We start from the raw sequence: 16,753 nt of genomic DNA, 5'->3' as shown, positions 1-16,753 counted from the left end.
AAAATGACGAAACCCCCCCACGAACGGACTCCCTCCCTCCCTCCCTCCCTACCCTCACCGTAACCTTATATATAAAAAAAATTTAGGAGACCTCGTCTCTCTCCTTCGACACCTAATAAACAACAATAACTAATTACGTAGTCACACAAAGAGGTTTGTGAATTTGAGTGTTGAAATTTACTTTCGCAAATCAAATAAATTATTTTCTCGTCGTAAGTTACACTTTTCACTGTCATCTATATCTAATCAACGTTAAACCACGATATATATGCCATATAATTTTTTAGTAATAAATTATTTTTATTTATTTATTATTAATAAAAAAATTTGTGGAACTTAAAGTCCCCCCCGCGCCCCAGAGGCAACCGCACCGCGTCGCGGGGAGGTTCTGTTACCATCCCCTTTGTGACCCATAACATATCGGTAGTTACGGGAACTTGGAAACATGTCATATACATCCCGGGATCTTTTTGAATGTAATTGATAATTGATAAAAGGATTATGGAATTAAAACAGAAAATACAGGTTTCCTACTTAAAAGGTTTTCGTCCCGGCCGCAGGTCCCTCGAAAGAAACACCTTTACCTCGTGACCGTCTTATTTCGCCAAGGAATGGGTACAACAACTAGTAAGGGAGGCGACGTTGGTGAAATAATTCCACTACCTCGATTATCTGTCGTACTCTCTCCTTTTTCTCCATTCTTGTCCTTATATGTTCATTTTACTAGTATTATAACGACAACATAATAAGAAACTCTGACTTTCTTACAATTTTTTTCCGTGTTAAAAAATACTTTCCCTCGGGTTTAGAGGAGTGGTACTTCCCGAAATAGACTCAAAGTACTCTCATTTGCTAACATTAAACACAGTTACGTAAGGAGCAGGACTCGACCTTCCGTTTATGGAGTGTAATGGTTTACCCGAGGTACCAGATTAACAACAAACTATTTTTTCTTTCTCTCTTTCCAGTAAGTCTAAGTTGGTGCAACAAAGGTTTCGCCAAACAGGAGAAAGAGTGTTAAATCAAAATAAGCTTTTTTTTTAGTTTATATAGGCCGAAAAACTTTTTAGTGGTCCTTTTCATTACGACTATATAGAATAAATAGAGTAGCCTAAAGCGACAGACGACTGGACTGTCGTCGACGAGATACCAGACGGGCAACTTCGTCGGAACGAACCAAATCACCATATAGTCGTAGCCAGTACTACTAGCGTGATCTTCAACATCAGTGTGTCGGTAACAGACTAAATGTCCTCGTAGTTACCTTTTATATAAAATGTCTGCAATCCACCACACGAACCTAAAAATTCACGTAGCAGTCCCATAATGGTGGTAACGTAAAAAAAGAAGAACAAATGTAAACGGTCTAGGGAAGAGTAATAGAAAGGGTTTGTAGTCAATAATCCTTTACAAGGTCCGAAGACAGAGTGGTAGAACGATGAAGTGGTCTAACACGGATGCATCCCAAGAGTGTAATGCACCCCGTTTTTCATAAATCAGTCGATGGTTAACACGTTCAAGAAGGGTGAATTTTATACTCTCTCCGGACATAAAAGTAGGATGCCATATGAGTTGATAACTCTCCTGTCTTACTGTTTTTTTTTAGGTCTTTTAGTGGTAACAGACAAAAATTCTTAAATAAACGTTACTACCACCCTTTATCATAAACCAGCGTTATTGTTTTCAAGGAGAGTTATGAAACACACATATATGGGAAACAACCTTAACTGTCTCCAGTTTGAAAAAGACATGTCAGAAGTGTTACAAAAGTGTGACAACAGACCATAAAACCGGTAAAGGAGGTACGTCTAGATGGAAATCCGTCACTACAAAACCCCGACAGCTGACCCGTTTGTGTCTGAAAAGTCGAGGAGGTTTCTAGAAAGATACCCCAACTCTAGACCTCTGACCGATCCGGGTGAGGGAAGGTCCGGAATGTGACGACAGATGCTTCGGTGAGGAAGCAGCGAGGCCGCCACAACAAACTAGTAACATACGACCTTTCTGGGTCGTGCAAAGTAGAAGTTACGGGGGACGACTACCTTCCTCCAACAGTGAGTTTTAGAGTGCTATGTACCCGGGGTAAGAAGAAAGGAAATGGGTTCCTAGCCAGTACCAGGGAAACGTACATTTTTGTCGGGTTCGTACTACAAAGGGGGGGTACAAAGTGACATCCAATACCAAACAAAAGAACCACATAACGTTGAGTCGTAAGAAAAGAGGTTTGTGCAGATCGACATCCAAAAAATGGTTTTTCACTAGATAAACCAAAGATAGACTGGTATACTAGTAAAGAGGTTAGGAGAAGACCTACATAGATATTACGAAGAATACGTTTGAAGCCTGACCCGAGACCTTACAGACCAGAATAACGTTCACCTGTGCAGACGTGACGTCCATAAAACTCAGGGACCGCCGCATAACCACAATTGGACTACCATCCGGAAACAATGAAAACCAGGGCGAGAGACGTCCAGTAACTGATCCAGGGGCACACCAAACCTAAAAACAGTGGCAAGCACTAGAAAACTGGGGTGCCCCACTCTAGACGCCACCTCGGGGTCAGCTCCTCTAATAGTCACCAGAACATACAGAAGGTAAAAGATAATAACGAGGGTGTCAACTAAAGAATGGGTTCGACGAATGGTAACGTCAAGTTAGAATAAGGGCCGGACCACGTCCAGATGTTAAACAAAACCACAGGAACTGCGGAAACAGACAACCGGTACATCACCTCAAACCTCACACTACAAACTCCAACACCTGTCCACAAAAATATGACTATTGCTCAAGTTTGTTCCACGGTAATTATGTCAATTGTTCACCTCCCTGTCTCCTCCGAGATTTCTTCTCAATGTCCAGACACTCTCGGTCTTTAGAACAAACAAACATCCACTGGTTGAATGAAAAAAAGGTGGTATAAACGTTTATTAAGAACTTTTACACAAAAGACCTAAAAAAAAAGGAGTAAAACAGAAGTATCAACTACCATATGGATCCTACTTTAACGTCACGGAGAGAAGTAGAAAAATTCACCCTCTTGAACTTGCGTTAATCCACCGTACTGATTTATGAAAAACGGGGGTGAGCATGAACCCCCCTTCCCTCCTCGTGAATCGGTGGACCCATTTTGTTTGAACCTAAGTCCGATCTACCGTCGAGTGAAAGTGCTACCCGGAAGTACCTACTAAGTACACTGATACTCTTTAGGTAAAATGTATTCTATTGTTCATCAGACACCCAAAGGAAAAAAGAAACAATCTAAGTGAAGAAAGGAAATAAACCTGAGGTGGTAGATCGCCGGGTATGGACAAGAAACGGGACGGTTTTAGAGTAGGGTGAGCTTCATCTTCCCCCAGCTTCATTGTGGCCGCCCAGAGGGAATATTCAGTACTGCTAAGAAACCCGTCAGACGTCGAGCTGCCCTGTCGAACTACTATATTAGACAAGCACACACTCAGAAAAACATGTGAAGTTTCCCTAATCAAGGAAAACCTTTTTTTGTTTAACCAAAAAATGCCCCGGCGTATTACTCACTCAGATTTTGAGGGTGGATGAGTGAGACCCGCCCCTCAGAGTTGGACCGCCGACCCCTGATGGACTGCCTGTTGCTCTCCTGATGGTCAAACTGGCCGCAGGTGATGTGCATCTTATGCAGGGTGGGGTTCACCCCTTCAGGCAGCATGCGGGGACTGTTAGGGTACATGTGGAACCGACTCCTGTTGCCGATAATGGACTTGTCCACACTGCGCTTGTTGCTCATGCTCTGGTTGTAGGTCTGAGGGAAGTCAAAGTTAAACATGTAGCATTAGTGGTTTTGTGGATCTGTGTCATGTGCATTTGGTAGAACATCAAACTGTTGGTTCAAGACTCCACAGCACATTTTGTCCTGCTTTGGAAACACTCACCCTGTCCTCGCGTCCCTCAGCCAGGATGACCACAATTCTTCCCTGCCTCTTGCGTCCCGTACGTCCCATTCTCTGCACCAGACGGATGGGATTCTTCTGTGCATCGAAGCAGACAATGAGGTCCACCTCTCCGATATCCAGCCCCTCTTCCCCCACACAGGTCGACACCAGCGTGTTGAAGCCTCCTTGACGGAACCTGGACATTACCTGCAACACAAGTGACCAAAGATTTTAAGTATTTTATTCTTTCCATCCTAGGTTATCCTACTTCACTCATATGCCTATATACCCATCAGCATATTGAGTTAAAGTTTATGTGTGCTAGTTATTAAAATTGAGGTTACAAATGACTCTTTCATAACATATTGACGATCTGGTCTATTTTCTGTACTTGAAGTGTTTACGGAACATGGACCTTTCCATCAAAACACTATTCTTGGATCTATAGAGGGGAAATGGCACAGACTGTCTGCAGAGAGACTGTAGTGCTGGGCAACAAGCAGTGACGTCAAGCAGCAGTATTCATTGGAAAATATAGAGATATAGTGCTCGGAAAAAAATTAAGAGACCACTCCAAATTGTTCTTAAATCTCAATCACTACATGTATGGCAGCCATTACAGTGTCTGTTGAATTCAAACACAGAGAAATGTTGTCAGTATGTTATAGAATAACTTTTAAAAAATGTCCTTTTATTCAAAAACATAACTATAAATGGTAAAACTAGAGAAACTGATTACGCTGCAGTGGATCTTTTTTCCAGCCAAATGTTAACTTCAAGGTTTTTATACGTATTTCTTGAGACTTTTAACAACATATTATGTTTTATTCACTGTACCTCCAGTTGTTCCTTCTGGGTGAAGCCTTTGACTCCCTTCCCTGCCGAGGCTTGGCCCATAAATGTCATGACCCGTATCAGCGGAGCATGGTGGTTCAACATGTCGGCGATTTCCTGTACACTCTCACGGAACGAGGAAAAGATCATCACACGCGTGCCTACTTCCTGAGGCCCTGGACATTAATAAGACAGAGGAAAACAGGACGGTTAAAATGACAGTAGCCATGAAACCATTTTTTTTTATTAGATCTGTTTGATTCAGATGCTGAGATGCTTTGTTCTGTGATCTTCTCAAATGTACTATGCTAAGTATAAACATACATAGCCTCATCAAAATTAGGTTCCCTTAGCTCCAAAGTCTATGTTGAAGTTATTAGCTCTAATACAAGGGTCTCAAACTCAAGGCCCGGGGGCCTAATCCGGCCCGCGACTTCATTTTATGTGGCCCTGCAAGAGCTTGCAAAGAATATAATACGTTTATTATACGGTTACATGCCACTTTACAGAAGCAGGTTGCCCATAAACTACATGTCCCACAATGCATCTCGGTTTGTGACATGCAGACTGAAGAGACTTGCAATTATTTGGCCTGGACTTCTGCTTTTAGACGTAGTTAATTACTAAGTTATTATCCTATCCGATAATAATCCAATTCAGAGGCAATAATGTAATATAATACATTATTTTATATATATATTATATATTTATATACAGTAGTTACAACAGGCCTCTTTGAGTGCAACCTTTATGCGAATGTGGCCCGCGATGAAATTGAGATTGACACCCCTGCTCTAATAGGTTGAATTATGCTGTAACAAAGCTCTCCTGTTTGGACACTGTGGCACTATTCATTATCCCATTATGAAACATGATACAATTTTGCGCCAAGCACTGCATGTAATGTATGAGTTACAGCATAGAAATGATATAACAAGGAAATCACCTTTACTTTCTGCCAAACTCTCAGCCTGTTTGAAATGCTGCAGCACCACCTCATCCAGTTTCTTCAGTTTTGGGTGACTGTAAATGAACGGCTCACCTGGACCTGGAAATATTAATCAGAGAGGATCTTAGTCAAATAGATCCCTAGCTTTATCATTAAGGGATAGTTTGGATAGTTTCAAGTAGGGATATTTATGGAAAGTATCCCTGTCAATATAATACCTACAGTAGCTGGCGGTCAGTACACCCCCAGTTTGGAGAAAAATGCAGCTGGGACTGGAGCGATCAGCAAAAAGAGTTTTAGCCAAATTGAAAATATCAGTTTTAGTGAACGCTACATTTTATAATATGTTCACCACCTAACCTTGCCGTCAGAGAACCTTTCCAACAGTGAACTGAATATTTCTTCAAAAACACAAGACTCCGTAAGAAAGAAGAACATTAATTTACGATGGCAGAACACAGAAGTTGCTAGTAGCTCAATTGTTTTATCTTATTGGACTTTGACGAGTTTGGATTCACCAAAGTCACACAATAACCGAACAAACTAACCGATTGAGGCAGCAGTATACAAGCAACCCATGTGTTATGCGGAAAGAAATGGAGTCTGGTGGCTTACAAAAAAAACATAGATAATGGCTTCAATTCCCCGTCATAAAAGGCTGTCTGAATAAGAGATAAAGGGATGGAAACGGTCTAAATTCAGCACACACTTAACCTGATATTGATCCTTTTTAGATGGCTAAAACGTGTTTTTATGATGACGTTGTCCAGAGCAGTCAATAGGTTTGCTTTCAAGCCATAACAGCTATCTGTTTCCAAACTGGGGCAATGTCTACCTCCATCTAATGTAGGTAGAACACTAAATAAGGACTTAAATTCACCCAACTTCAAAAACTTCAAAGCATCCCCTTTGTATTTCCTATAAAGTTCCTAAATGTGTCTGATATGGTATAAATGAGTTCTCATATACCAGCAGATGGCTTCACAAACATTGCTTCCATCTCATGGTAAAGGTCAACGAAGGTGGGAGTCCTCTGCAGCTCATTTCTGGCCCTGGACATCTCTAAGCCAGACAAAGAATGAATTATACACACACACATTACACATTATGGAGTGTACATACACCAACAGGGCATTGATCAATCTGGGGTCAGAAATGTTAGTGTCTGTAAATAAAGGGAACAAAAGGCTCTTCAAGACCGTTTCATTTACAAATCACGATTCACAAGCAGAGGTAGGTTTCTACGTGATGTGCAGAGAAGTTACAGTGACACAATACTAGTTAGAAACATCAATTTAAAAGTAAGACAACACAATTTAAATTAATGAAAATACAGTTCAAAGCAAATTGAAAGACATGGATTTGTGTAATATAAAATACAAAAATAAACAATTATAAGAATAAAAACAAATGCACTAACCTCTGGTTCCGTCCATGATTCCCTGAATGTAAAAGAAGAGTGATCTGAGCCCCATCTGCATCAGCAGCTCGTAGCCATGGTACAGGCTGATGCAGAGGGCGAAGTCGCCCTCCAGCATTCCCTGCTGCGGACCCTGTAGAGAGCAGGAGAGCACACAAGTCGACAATCAGATTTAAAAAAGGTTTTATAAAAAATAAAAATAAAGATTAAACAAACAAAATATAAAAAAATATTGTAAACATTCTAAGATCATTATAAAACAGTTCTTAAATTAATATATTGTACTAGATATTAAATGCATCAGAAATCCAATAATTAAGATGAGTTTTATTCATGAAGTGTCTTAACCTCATTGTGTTATTGATTCTTTTCTACAGTCTTTATGAAGACTTACAAAATATAAAGGTTTTTAGAGAAGTAAGTTTTAATACAAATAATAACAAGTAATACCTGAAAATGTCAATAAATAAGATTGTTAGTTATATGACTTAAATGTTAAAAGAATGCAAGAAGAAATATAAATTATTTGCACTCTCCTTTACCACCAACGAGTTAATAGATAAAAGAAAAAAATTATTTATCTCCCCTACTGTAGTTATCAATGGTTTATATTGAATTATTTGTATAACTCTCTTACTGAAATGTTACAGTGTTGGGGCTCCCTACAGCTTAAAAGCAGAACTCAATTCTGAAAGGCTGTGTATCATGAGAAATTGTACTCTAAAGCACACTGGATTTGAGACTATAGCACCCAAACATTTGTAGAGGAAAGTCCGTGCCTTGATGTTTGGCGGTGGGTTCTTGCGGAACTGATCCCTGGCGAGGATGATCTGGTATTTGCTGAGAGACCGCAGATCCTTGTGTGGCATCACCCGCTTCTGGACCAGACGAGACATGAATTTGTCCAACACCTAGCAGGAAGAGCAACACACGGGTCATAGGTAATCAATAATAGGCCAATTCCAAGTTAAAGTGTGATGATTCAGACTGATTGGTAAGCACCTTGCTAACACCAAATTTGAAAATGCACTCAAACACACACATGCCTTCTGTGAAAGCTTTGAGACACACCACTGCCACCTCTATTGGTCAACAGACTTGCACAGACTGAATGGAGGACCTACTTCAACAAAAGACACATAATAACAATAAATGTGTTTGTATCTGTTCTCGCTCCTGCCTTCGTTTCCTAGTAAAGGGAGGAGAGATGGAACCATTTTGTCAGAAGGACAATTTTACCAATATCTATTCATCCTCACGGCCACAGATAAAGGGATGCTGGGTCATTACGATTTCAATTTAAGCTGAGTATGGAACTGTTGCTTTAGAAACGCAACATGACAAAAGGCCTTTCGGAAAGAAGAAGTGGCCTCCCCCTTAGAAATAATTTCAAAAATGAGTTGCTGCAACAGATGAGAAGCAATTTCGTCGTTCTGATTGGTAGTAATGGGGTTTATGTCATGACATGAACAGAAAGCTTATTTATAGTTTGATGTTCAAAGTAGGCCAAGGTAAGCATACAGTTACATTCATAGTTTTATAAGCTTACATCTAGTTACAGATGGAACAACAAGTATTACAATAAAAATGGATAGGAAGAGAATAAAGAACCTACTATAAAAACAATATTAATTCAGTTTTGCTTTTGAAATGGACACACTAAGCTCTCCACTTGTCCTACATCTGCTAAACCTCAGCCTGCTTCTCCGAGGTGGTGAAAAGTGAGAGTGCATTATAGGGCTTACATGAACACAAAAGCAAAGGGTTAAATAACAGCCTTTAATTCCCCTGACCTTTCAGAAAACATAAACAGATATATCACCATGACCCAAACATTCTTTCATAAGAGTCAAAAGGTTTGGCAGCCCATCTGGCCGTATTGTTCTTCATCCCATGTTATATGGTTCAAGTTTATAAAACATATTACCTAATGGACGGTTGCGGAAGATGATTTAATAAGAAACTGAGGAAACAACTAAAGCCAGGTCAACAAAAATGCAACTAACCCATATCAATTTTAATTATTCAATGTTATAATTGAAAGTATTTCAACATCTTTATCTTCATTTTTGAAAATGTGGAGCGGAGTGAGATTTCAGGAGATTGATTTCTTATGGGACAAATAAAAAATGTAAAAAGTATTGTTATATTTTGTATTAATACAATTACAATTGTTGTAAGGGCTTTAGACACAGGGAAACAATCTAAAAGAAAATTATTATTTGAAAGGTTCTTTACATTTCTTAGAAGATGGTTAAATCATAGTTGTTATAGGTGTAGAGAATGATGGGCTACTTGTGGGGATAACTTGAAGGAGGAGGTTTAATTGCATAATGCAGGGTCAAATGTGGCATCAGGTAAAAAAGAAGATATACGATGACTTGGAAAACCCTGTTGGCCTTTCTTTGGATAGTGATGTAAGAGGTTCAGAGTAAAGAGGGAGTTTTAAAAAAGGGACAACATAACATCCTGCACCAACATGATCAGCGACAGACGCTCCTAATGGGTGTGGTGAGATGTAGACATATATCCAGAAATTACATAAAGTTTGCCCAGAGGAGTTATATATTGCTTTGCTCATGTGGACAGAGGAATGCCTTCTCCCTTTACTTTTTTTATTGTTAATTTGTTTGGTGTCAAAACAGTCTTGAATAATGACGAATACCACAACAGAGTACTAAGCCTAAAGCAATGTCTTAAGATGTGTTAAAGCTGAACCTGTGTGCAATTTTAAAACTTGCTCATGTTTATCATACTTTGGCAGCAGCCATGCATAAACGGGGCAGGATGCTATCCCATCTTAAATTGGCAATGTAAATCAATCTAACCAACAGTAATTAACCCACCATGTTAGCATACTAAACAATGCATCGGAATATGTTTACAGGCTACAGTAATGGATGCTAACAAGCTAGCATGCTTAAGGTTTCATGCTATATATCAGCACGTTAACTGTAATAGCTCTTAATCCACATAGTTGTTAGCATGCTCACAAAGCAAAGCATAGATTGATCAAAGTCGGACCAGTACTTAAATGACCAATGTAAATGAACACCATAACCTTTTCTCTGGCACCACCCTCAGGTCAAAATGTACATATTTAGCCTGTGGTGGAGACACCAGAGGAACAAGTGTGCCTTTAAATCTATCTAACTTCTTTCTTTTCTTCTGTACGGTGTAAAATAATTCTTAAATGTATTGTGAGGTTAACATAAATTGACTTGTTTTCACAAAGACTTTGACAATTTTAAATCACTAAACATAGTAATATGAATTGTTCTGCTGTGTGTATATAATGTGCTGTATATGCATGTCTTTCTGGTTGTGCGTGTCAGAGAGAAGCAGACAGCATTTTGAGAGACAGGCCCACAATCTGTTTACGAGGCAAAATCTCTCTCTCTCTCTAGTTAATTGAAAGGTGGGGCTTAATGAGGCAATGTGGTAATCAGGTCCAGATTATGAGATTACTCTGCATCAGATTAGTGAGGTCTCTGTATTTGTCTGGCTGGAATGTGGAGTGAAATGACAGAAAGTGCACAAAGAAACTAAAACAAGTTTGTGCATGTTTCCTTTACACTGATGTGCCATGTCTGAAACGGTTAGGCTGCCTGCTAAAGGTTATTATAGTATCATACATCTTTTAGTAATTTGCCCTTTTTTTTTGTATTTATAAAATGTTAATTGTTGAGTCTATAAAACATGTCGCACCTATAAAAAGGTAAGGTGGCTGTTTTCTACAATTTATGAATTCAGAATTAGGATCTAAAAAAAACAAGTGACATGTAATCTTTTCGAAATAAAGATTGAAATGAATAATGTAAAGAAATAGCAAAACAAACATGACGTGAATGTAAGATTTAAAATGTCCACAAAGCCACTAAGATTATTAAAAAGAGTAGAGTAGAGAGGATAGGAGGATGTGTGCCAAATGACAGCATTGTCTACGACACCCTCCCTGAGCATGCTCCAGCTGTGGCCAACAGATGATTGGTTAAGGGGCATGGAGCTAAGTGACGTGGTGAAAAGCTGAAAAGGCCAGTCTGTAGGCAGCTATTAATGACAAAACCTACAATAAGCTGAATTCTTACCACTGCATGTCTGCAAATGTGTAGGAAGAGGTCTACATCCAGGCATGGGGGCTAAGTAGAGTATTTTGAGTGTGTGTGTGTATCAGTGTATGTGTGCACGTTTGCATGTGTGTATTTAGATGGAGAATCCCCCACAGACTGTAGAGGATTATATAATGTCCTCTCTACGTGCATGTTGAAGGGTACAACATGGTGGTTGGCTGTTGCAGCTAAACAGATCAGTGGAAATCCTGCTTAGTCTGTACTCTAACACACAAGTTCAAGTTTGTTTATTATCCTCAAAAGGGTACATTTCAGTTCCCCATCTGCTACAATAAAAGACATAATAAACTTACCCCTAATTTACAAAAGATGTTCCAAATTAATTAGTTTTTTCTCAGGTATTCTGGTGTTAGTGTCCATAAAGCTTGTGTATTTTATCAATTGAATGATATATATAAAATTTAAAATAAAAACTAAACAATCAACTAAAACAGAGATGCATTTTTCGTACTAACACAATTGGTTAAGAATGAAGTTGACGTTGCCCCGTTATGCAGTATACATTTATTACTATTTTCAGATATTTTAGAACCAAACCTATTAAATAAATAATCGGTCAAATATTCTGTAGAGGAATTGTTAATGGAAAAAAAATAAAAATATGCAGCGCTATTGGCTTAAGCATATTACACACATTTGCACCTGCATAAAAGGCAAATTAGAAAATAACAACAATAATTTGGAAAATACCGCTTAAATGCTGTTTAAGACCTAGGCTTTGTGTCATTGTTGCCATATTCGCCCCTTCTGGAATATTTTTGATGAACAAATGTGTGTACCCGGGTGAGGGTCTTGGGTATTTACGGTTTCGGGCAGCAGGGGAAGGAGGAGGAGGTAGTGGGAGCCCGCAGCGTCACGTGGTCCGACCTCATCTCCTGTAAACATCGCATTCACCTCCGGCTGCAGCAGCGAAGGAAGCTCACTCGGCTCCGGGGGAGGCGACCTCTTACTTCGTTTGTAGTAAATATAAAGTCGAAGGAACATGGCTCGGATTTATGAATGAGAGCATGAATATCGCTACATGTGTCGAGGAAATATACGTAGCGCCTGGTTTGTTGACCAGAAAGTAACGACTGCCCTAATCTGCACACGCAAACACGCCAAGGTCCGAAGAAAAACAAGTAACGTAGCGTAAATTCTGCGAAGTGAGTGGAGCTTCTTTTTTTAAGGTATTTTCGCGTCTTTAGTGCTAGTTCTCCGCACAGAAATGGACCGAGGTGGCTGCCAGATGAGTGGTGGCGGGGGTGGTGGTGGTGACAGCAGCGGGCCCGACAACAGCGGGATGATCACCCTGGAGGACCTGGAGTCTCTCTCGGAAGACCAACTGTCAGACTCGGGGAACGGCAGCCTGGAAGAGAGAGAAACCATGCAGGAGGAGGAAGAGTCCGGCCGACTGCTGCATTACTGGCAGGACGTCGCGAGGGGACACCAGGTGGAAGTAGCACCAGGTAAAATAATTTTAAAAAAATACGACGAATGAAAAAATAGACAGACAACTCCTTGTAGGCTAGGCTACTACGTACATAATAAAAGGCTGTAGTCCTTTATGTTTTAAGCGAGCCGTCATTTTGGATATAAACTTAGGTAAGGTGCAGAGATGAGTCAAAACAACACATGTTTGACAGTTAATACACTTTGTCTACACTTCCTCACGGCTCCACGTGCATTGACCTAGTTTTCAGTCAGGCTCAGATAAACCAGTTCCACGCAGGACTTTTAATTCCCTGTCCTTCAGTCAAACGTGTTTGTTGACCAACCGTATAGTTACTAAAAACGATAATGCATTAAATGCAAGGCCAGCTTTTGGAGAACACAGACACATTCCTAAGACTTTTGGCGGGTTGAGACATCTCGTAAGTTAAATGATCAAATTGTTGTAAACAAGTTGTATTTCCTCAGGTGAAATCATGGGACCAATTGGATTCCTGTTGGGTCCCGGGAAGAAGAAAACATATTATTTATTTTAGTCCGGTTTTTTTACTCTTTCCATATTTTAAGAATAAATCTGTTGGGTCTATTGGGAATTGTGGAGATCCACTTGGTCAAAACAATTGTGAAAGCCCTCTGTCAAACGTAACACTGTTGCACAGAAAGCAAGGGATCACAAGTACAGTCAGGCGGTCGTAATAAACATGACATGTAAATAATTCAATTGACATGTAAATAAGAAATTTGCTCAGATCCAAGCGTATTGTGTTGTTTTCAGGAATATAATGGCAAATACTGGTTTCCTCTTGTGTTTTTAAATATTCTATTACACCAGTACAATCTCATAGACATGACATTATGATAAGAGTGCTGAATCAGTCATCATTTTGATAATAACATATTAATACTATCATATTTTGTGTCTACTAGTTAGAAGCGCAATTCAAAACAATAGGTAAAATGGCTTACACTTACCTGGTCTTTGCGAGGCATACAAAGTGCCTGTTTGTGTATTTACACTGTGCAATGATTAATTTTTTGCTACAAAATTTAGCGTATGACGGTATATTCACAGGCAACATGGGGATGTGTTACTTTATGTCAAAGGTTACCAATCTGAACGCTTACTTAATTATCTAAATGCTACAGGAAAACAAAAAAGGTTACAAAGTTATATTCTTTTAATTTATTTTCTCACTATGGTGGATCTGTTCAGGGGGAAACGGATCTAGCCAGGGGGAAATGGCTGCAATGTGGGTCCATATATTCATGATCTATTTGCAAGTTATCTGGAGTGTTGTTAGGGCGCTCAAGGTTGAACTGCTCTGCAAGCCCTGAACTGAAAAGACGGCCTCCGACCAATTCACTGATATAAATGTGCAGAGGAGCTGCCCGTCAGGCTGCCCATCCCTGTTGCAGCACAAAAAGTGCAAACATGTTCGGTCAAAATTGGTCTTAACATCCTAATTTGACATTTGCAGGTGTCAAATTGGTTTTGAAGTGTTAACAAACATTAACTGGAAAAAACTGAATCACTTTTAAGGATTCAAACAGAAATCAAATGGAAAAATAAATGATTTCGGTCACTGATACTTCAATTGGCTTATTTTCAAAGTCTATTTCAATTCCACTGTTGTTTTTCTGGAAGATTGTTGACCAATACGAACCAAAAAAAGGACCTGAATTATATATTATTATTTCAATCAATGATTGATTTGTCAACTTGTAGCTTTTCGATTGTGATTTTAGTGTTTAGCTAGAGACAACAACATCAGGTGTTTTCGAATCACAGCTATTACATATCTTGGACCCAATGAGATTAGCTTAACTTCAAGAGTTTAATATATAAATAAAATGCTTATTTAAAAAAAAAAACACCATTTAATTAAATCAACATCAAAGCCTTCTTCAATATTTAAAGGTCCCATGACATGGCCATTTCTACTGATCATAATTCCATTGTTGAGGTCTACTAGAATAGATTTACATTGTTCAATGTTCCAAAATCACATTGGTTTCTCATACAGCATCTCTTATAGTATGTGTATTCACTCTCTGTCCTACACGCCTTGTTGGAGCTCCTGCCCCCCCTCCCTATGAGCCCACGGTTACAGCGGAACATCAGTGATTATGTGTTACAATGGCGTTAGCAACCAGAAAATGACACCAGTAATGACAAACAGATGAGAATGCTGCGTCGGGACTTCTTGAAAGTGAAGGGGAAAATATAAAGCTGATATAGTAATGTCTATTGATTTGAGTATGTCACATGAGACAAGCTTACTGTAACAAAAGGAAAATTTGTTTAACGTATAATGTGTAAATCATAAATTTCTTAGTAAAGGTAACCAAGTCTCTAATGTGTCAAGTTCCTTCACAAGCGCACCACTTCATGGTTCCTTTGTTTCAACTCAGCTCGAACGACATCATTTACCACTTTGCCTCGTCGACTAAACATTGAAATAGGAATGCAATTTTCAACGGTAATTAATTACGTCGACTTAACAAAAGAATGTCCACATGACAATTTATACACACCACAAGTGAAAGGCCAAGTTCCTACAAACCTAATAATTCCATCCTTGTACCCCGTCACACAGAAAGCAAACATGACTTTTTGGGACAACCTTACTTACGACTAAACCTGACCGGACACGTGTTTGTGACTTCCTGTGTTGTCGTGTCTTTTTACACGTGTGAACAAAGAAATCCAAGAGACCAGTTTTGTGTGAATGTTTCACGCTTTTTACAGTGTTGTCTAATAACACCCCTTATTAGTCCCACATTAATTCATCCCAAAAAACACTAAAAACGTATTTTTGTGACGGCCAAATTAAAAAAACAAATAACCCACGCGAATTCCACGGTGAACCAAAAATGAAAAGTAAACCACAAGTGATTTTTGGTAACGTTCAAGGGGTAGACCTGAGAACGACTCGATTATGTAAGGTAAAACAATGTCGCGATGTTTCGTGACGCCTAGTTGAGTCAACTAACAAAGACGTGAAGGAGACTGGATAAAAGACGTTAACTTCGTAACACCTATAGGAAAACGACCTGTTTCTGCTATAAAAATAAACGTTTCCAAACTGACCTTTTTTTCCCGCTAACCTTTAAGGATATCAAGAACATTTCCCGAAAACGATGTAATGATTATGCACTAAAATTCTCAAGGTTTTACATTTTACCATGTCTACCCAGAACGATATCTATAGTAAATTGTTACTTTACGTTATAAAAAAAAAAGTTGTGTTTGTTTTTTTGTATCCACCAACTATACAAACTAATCAGTAACCAATTCGGTCAGTTTACTTGAGTTTTGTCGGACCCTTTTTAGTCTTTGAGGGTTAAGGGGACCGAGGAGTTAAATTTCCTTTTGTACTCAAATGAAACACCGGAAAGACCTCAACTTTGTCACAGCATAGGCCTTAAATCGTCGGGTTGTTTTGTCAACCTAAAAGCATTGGTGCAGGAGCTAATCAACCCACAAGACCTCCTATCTCCCTCCCTTTTGTAACGGACGAGACACCCAATACCTGAGATTGTCCAGTTGATCAATCTACTGTTTATGGATGTTTCTTCACCATACCCAGACGTAAATCTCCCTTTGGTGACCCGCACCCTGACGAGAGATTAATTAAGTTAAAACAACAAAATACAGGATAGAAATAAGAAATCCGTTAGACGCACTCGAGCCTGTGTGTGTGGGCTGTGTGTGGTGTGGTGGTGTGTGGTTGTGGTGTGTGTTGTGTGTGTGTGGTGTGTGTGGTGGGTGTTGTTGTGTGTGTTGTGTGTGTGGGAATAGAAAAAGAGTCGGCGCCATGAAGGCGCCTCGAAGCGTGTTTGTGTGCGGGACCGACACTCACACGCACACACACGAGTCCCGACCAAAGCGCCCACAGAGCCGTCCTGGGGTGCGTCGGTGGGCCTTTGCCCTGTGGTCATTTAAGGTCGAAGGTTTTTTGACAAGGCCGGAAGTATCCCCGTCGTCCGCTTCTGGGGCGTCGCAGGGTGGTTGCTGCCGTGGGTCACGGGCCTGCGTCGTAAGAAGTTAGACAAACAGTATTGACCACGAAAACCTACT

The 16,753-nt window shown here is 39.7% G+C and overlaps 2 protein-coding genes across 2 annotated transcripts in view; one reads left to right on the top strand and one right to left on the bottom strand.

The window, feature by feature from the left end:
• Nucleotides 1–16,753, bottom strand: part of LOC104955675 (Fanconi anemia group M protein homolog) — a 430,065-nt gene that overhangs the window by 87,495 nt on the left and 325,817 nt on the right. The window contains exons 5-12 of the mRNA XM_010783059.1: nucleotides 7,891–8,022; nucleotides 7,112–7,244; nucleotides 6,661–6,753; nucleotides 5,689–5,790; nucleotides 4,746–4,918; nucleotides 3,909–4,115; nucleotides 3,538–3,778; nucleotides 3,285–3,436 (exon numbers count right to left, since the gene is read on the bottom strand). Coding sequence (XP_010781361.1) covers nucleotides 3,285–3,436; nucleotides 3,538–3,778; nucleotides 3,909–4,115; nucleotides 4,746–4,918; nucleotides 5,689–5,790; nucleotides 6,661–6,753; nucleotides 7,112–7,244; nucleotides 7,891–8,022 — 1,233 coding nt within the window. The remainder of the gene's footprint in view (nucleotides 1–3,284; nucleotides 3,437–3,537; nucleotides 3,779–3,908; nucleotides 4,116–4,745; nucleotides 4,919–5,688; nucleotides 5,791–6,660; nucleotides 6,754–7,111; nucleotides 7,245–7,890; nucleotides 8,023–16,753) is intronic.
• soul3 (heme-binding protein soul3) overlaps nucleotides 12,107–16,753 on the top strand; it is a 326,159-nt gene continuing 321,512 nt past the window's right edge. Inside the window, exon 1 of the mRNA XM_010782905.1 lies at nucleotides 12,107–12,689. Coding sequence (XP_010781207.1) covers nucleotides 12,449–12,689 — 241 coding nt within the window. The 5' untranslated portion in view covers nucleotides 12,107–12,448. The remainder of the gene's footprint in view (nucleotides 12,690–16,753) is intronic.

The sequence above is a fragment of the Notothenia coriiceps genome, unplaced genomic scaffold (genome assembly GCF_000735185.1).
Source record: "Notothenia coriiceps isolate Sejong01 unplaced genomic scaffold, NC01 NC01_scaffold00024668, whole genome shotgun sequence".
Classification (NCBI taxonomy): Eukaryota; Metazoa; Chordata; class Actinopteri; order Perciformes; family Nototheniidae; genus Notothenia; species Notothenia coriiceps.
This window is presented reverse-complemented; position numbering and strand designations above follow the sequence as displayed.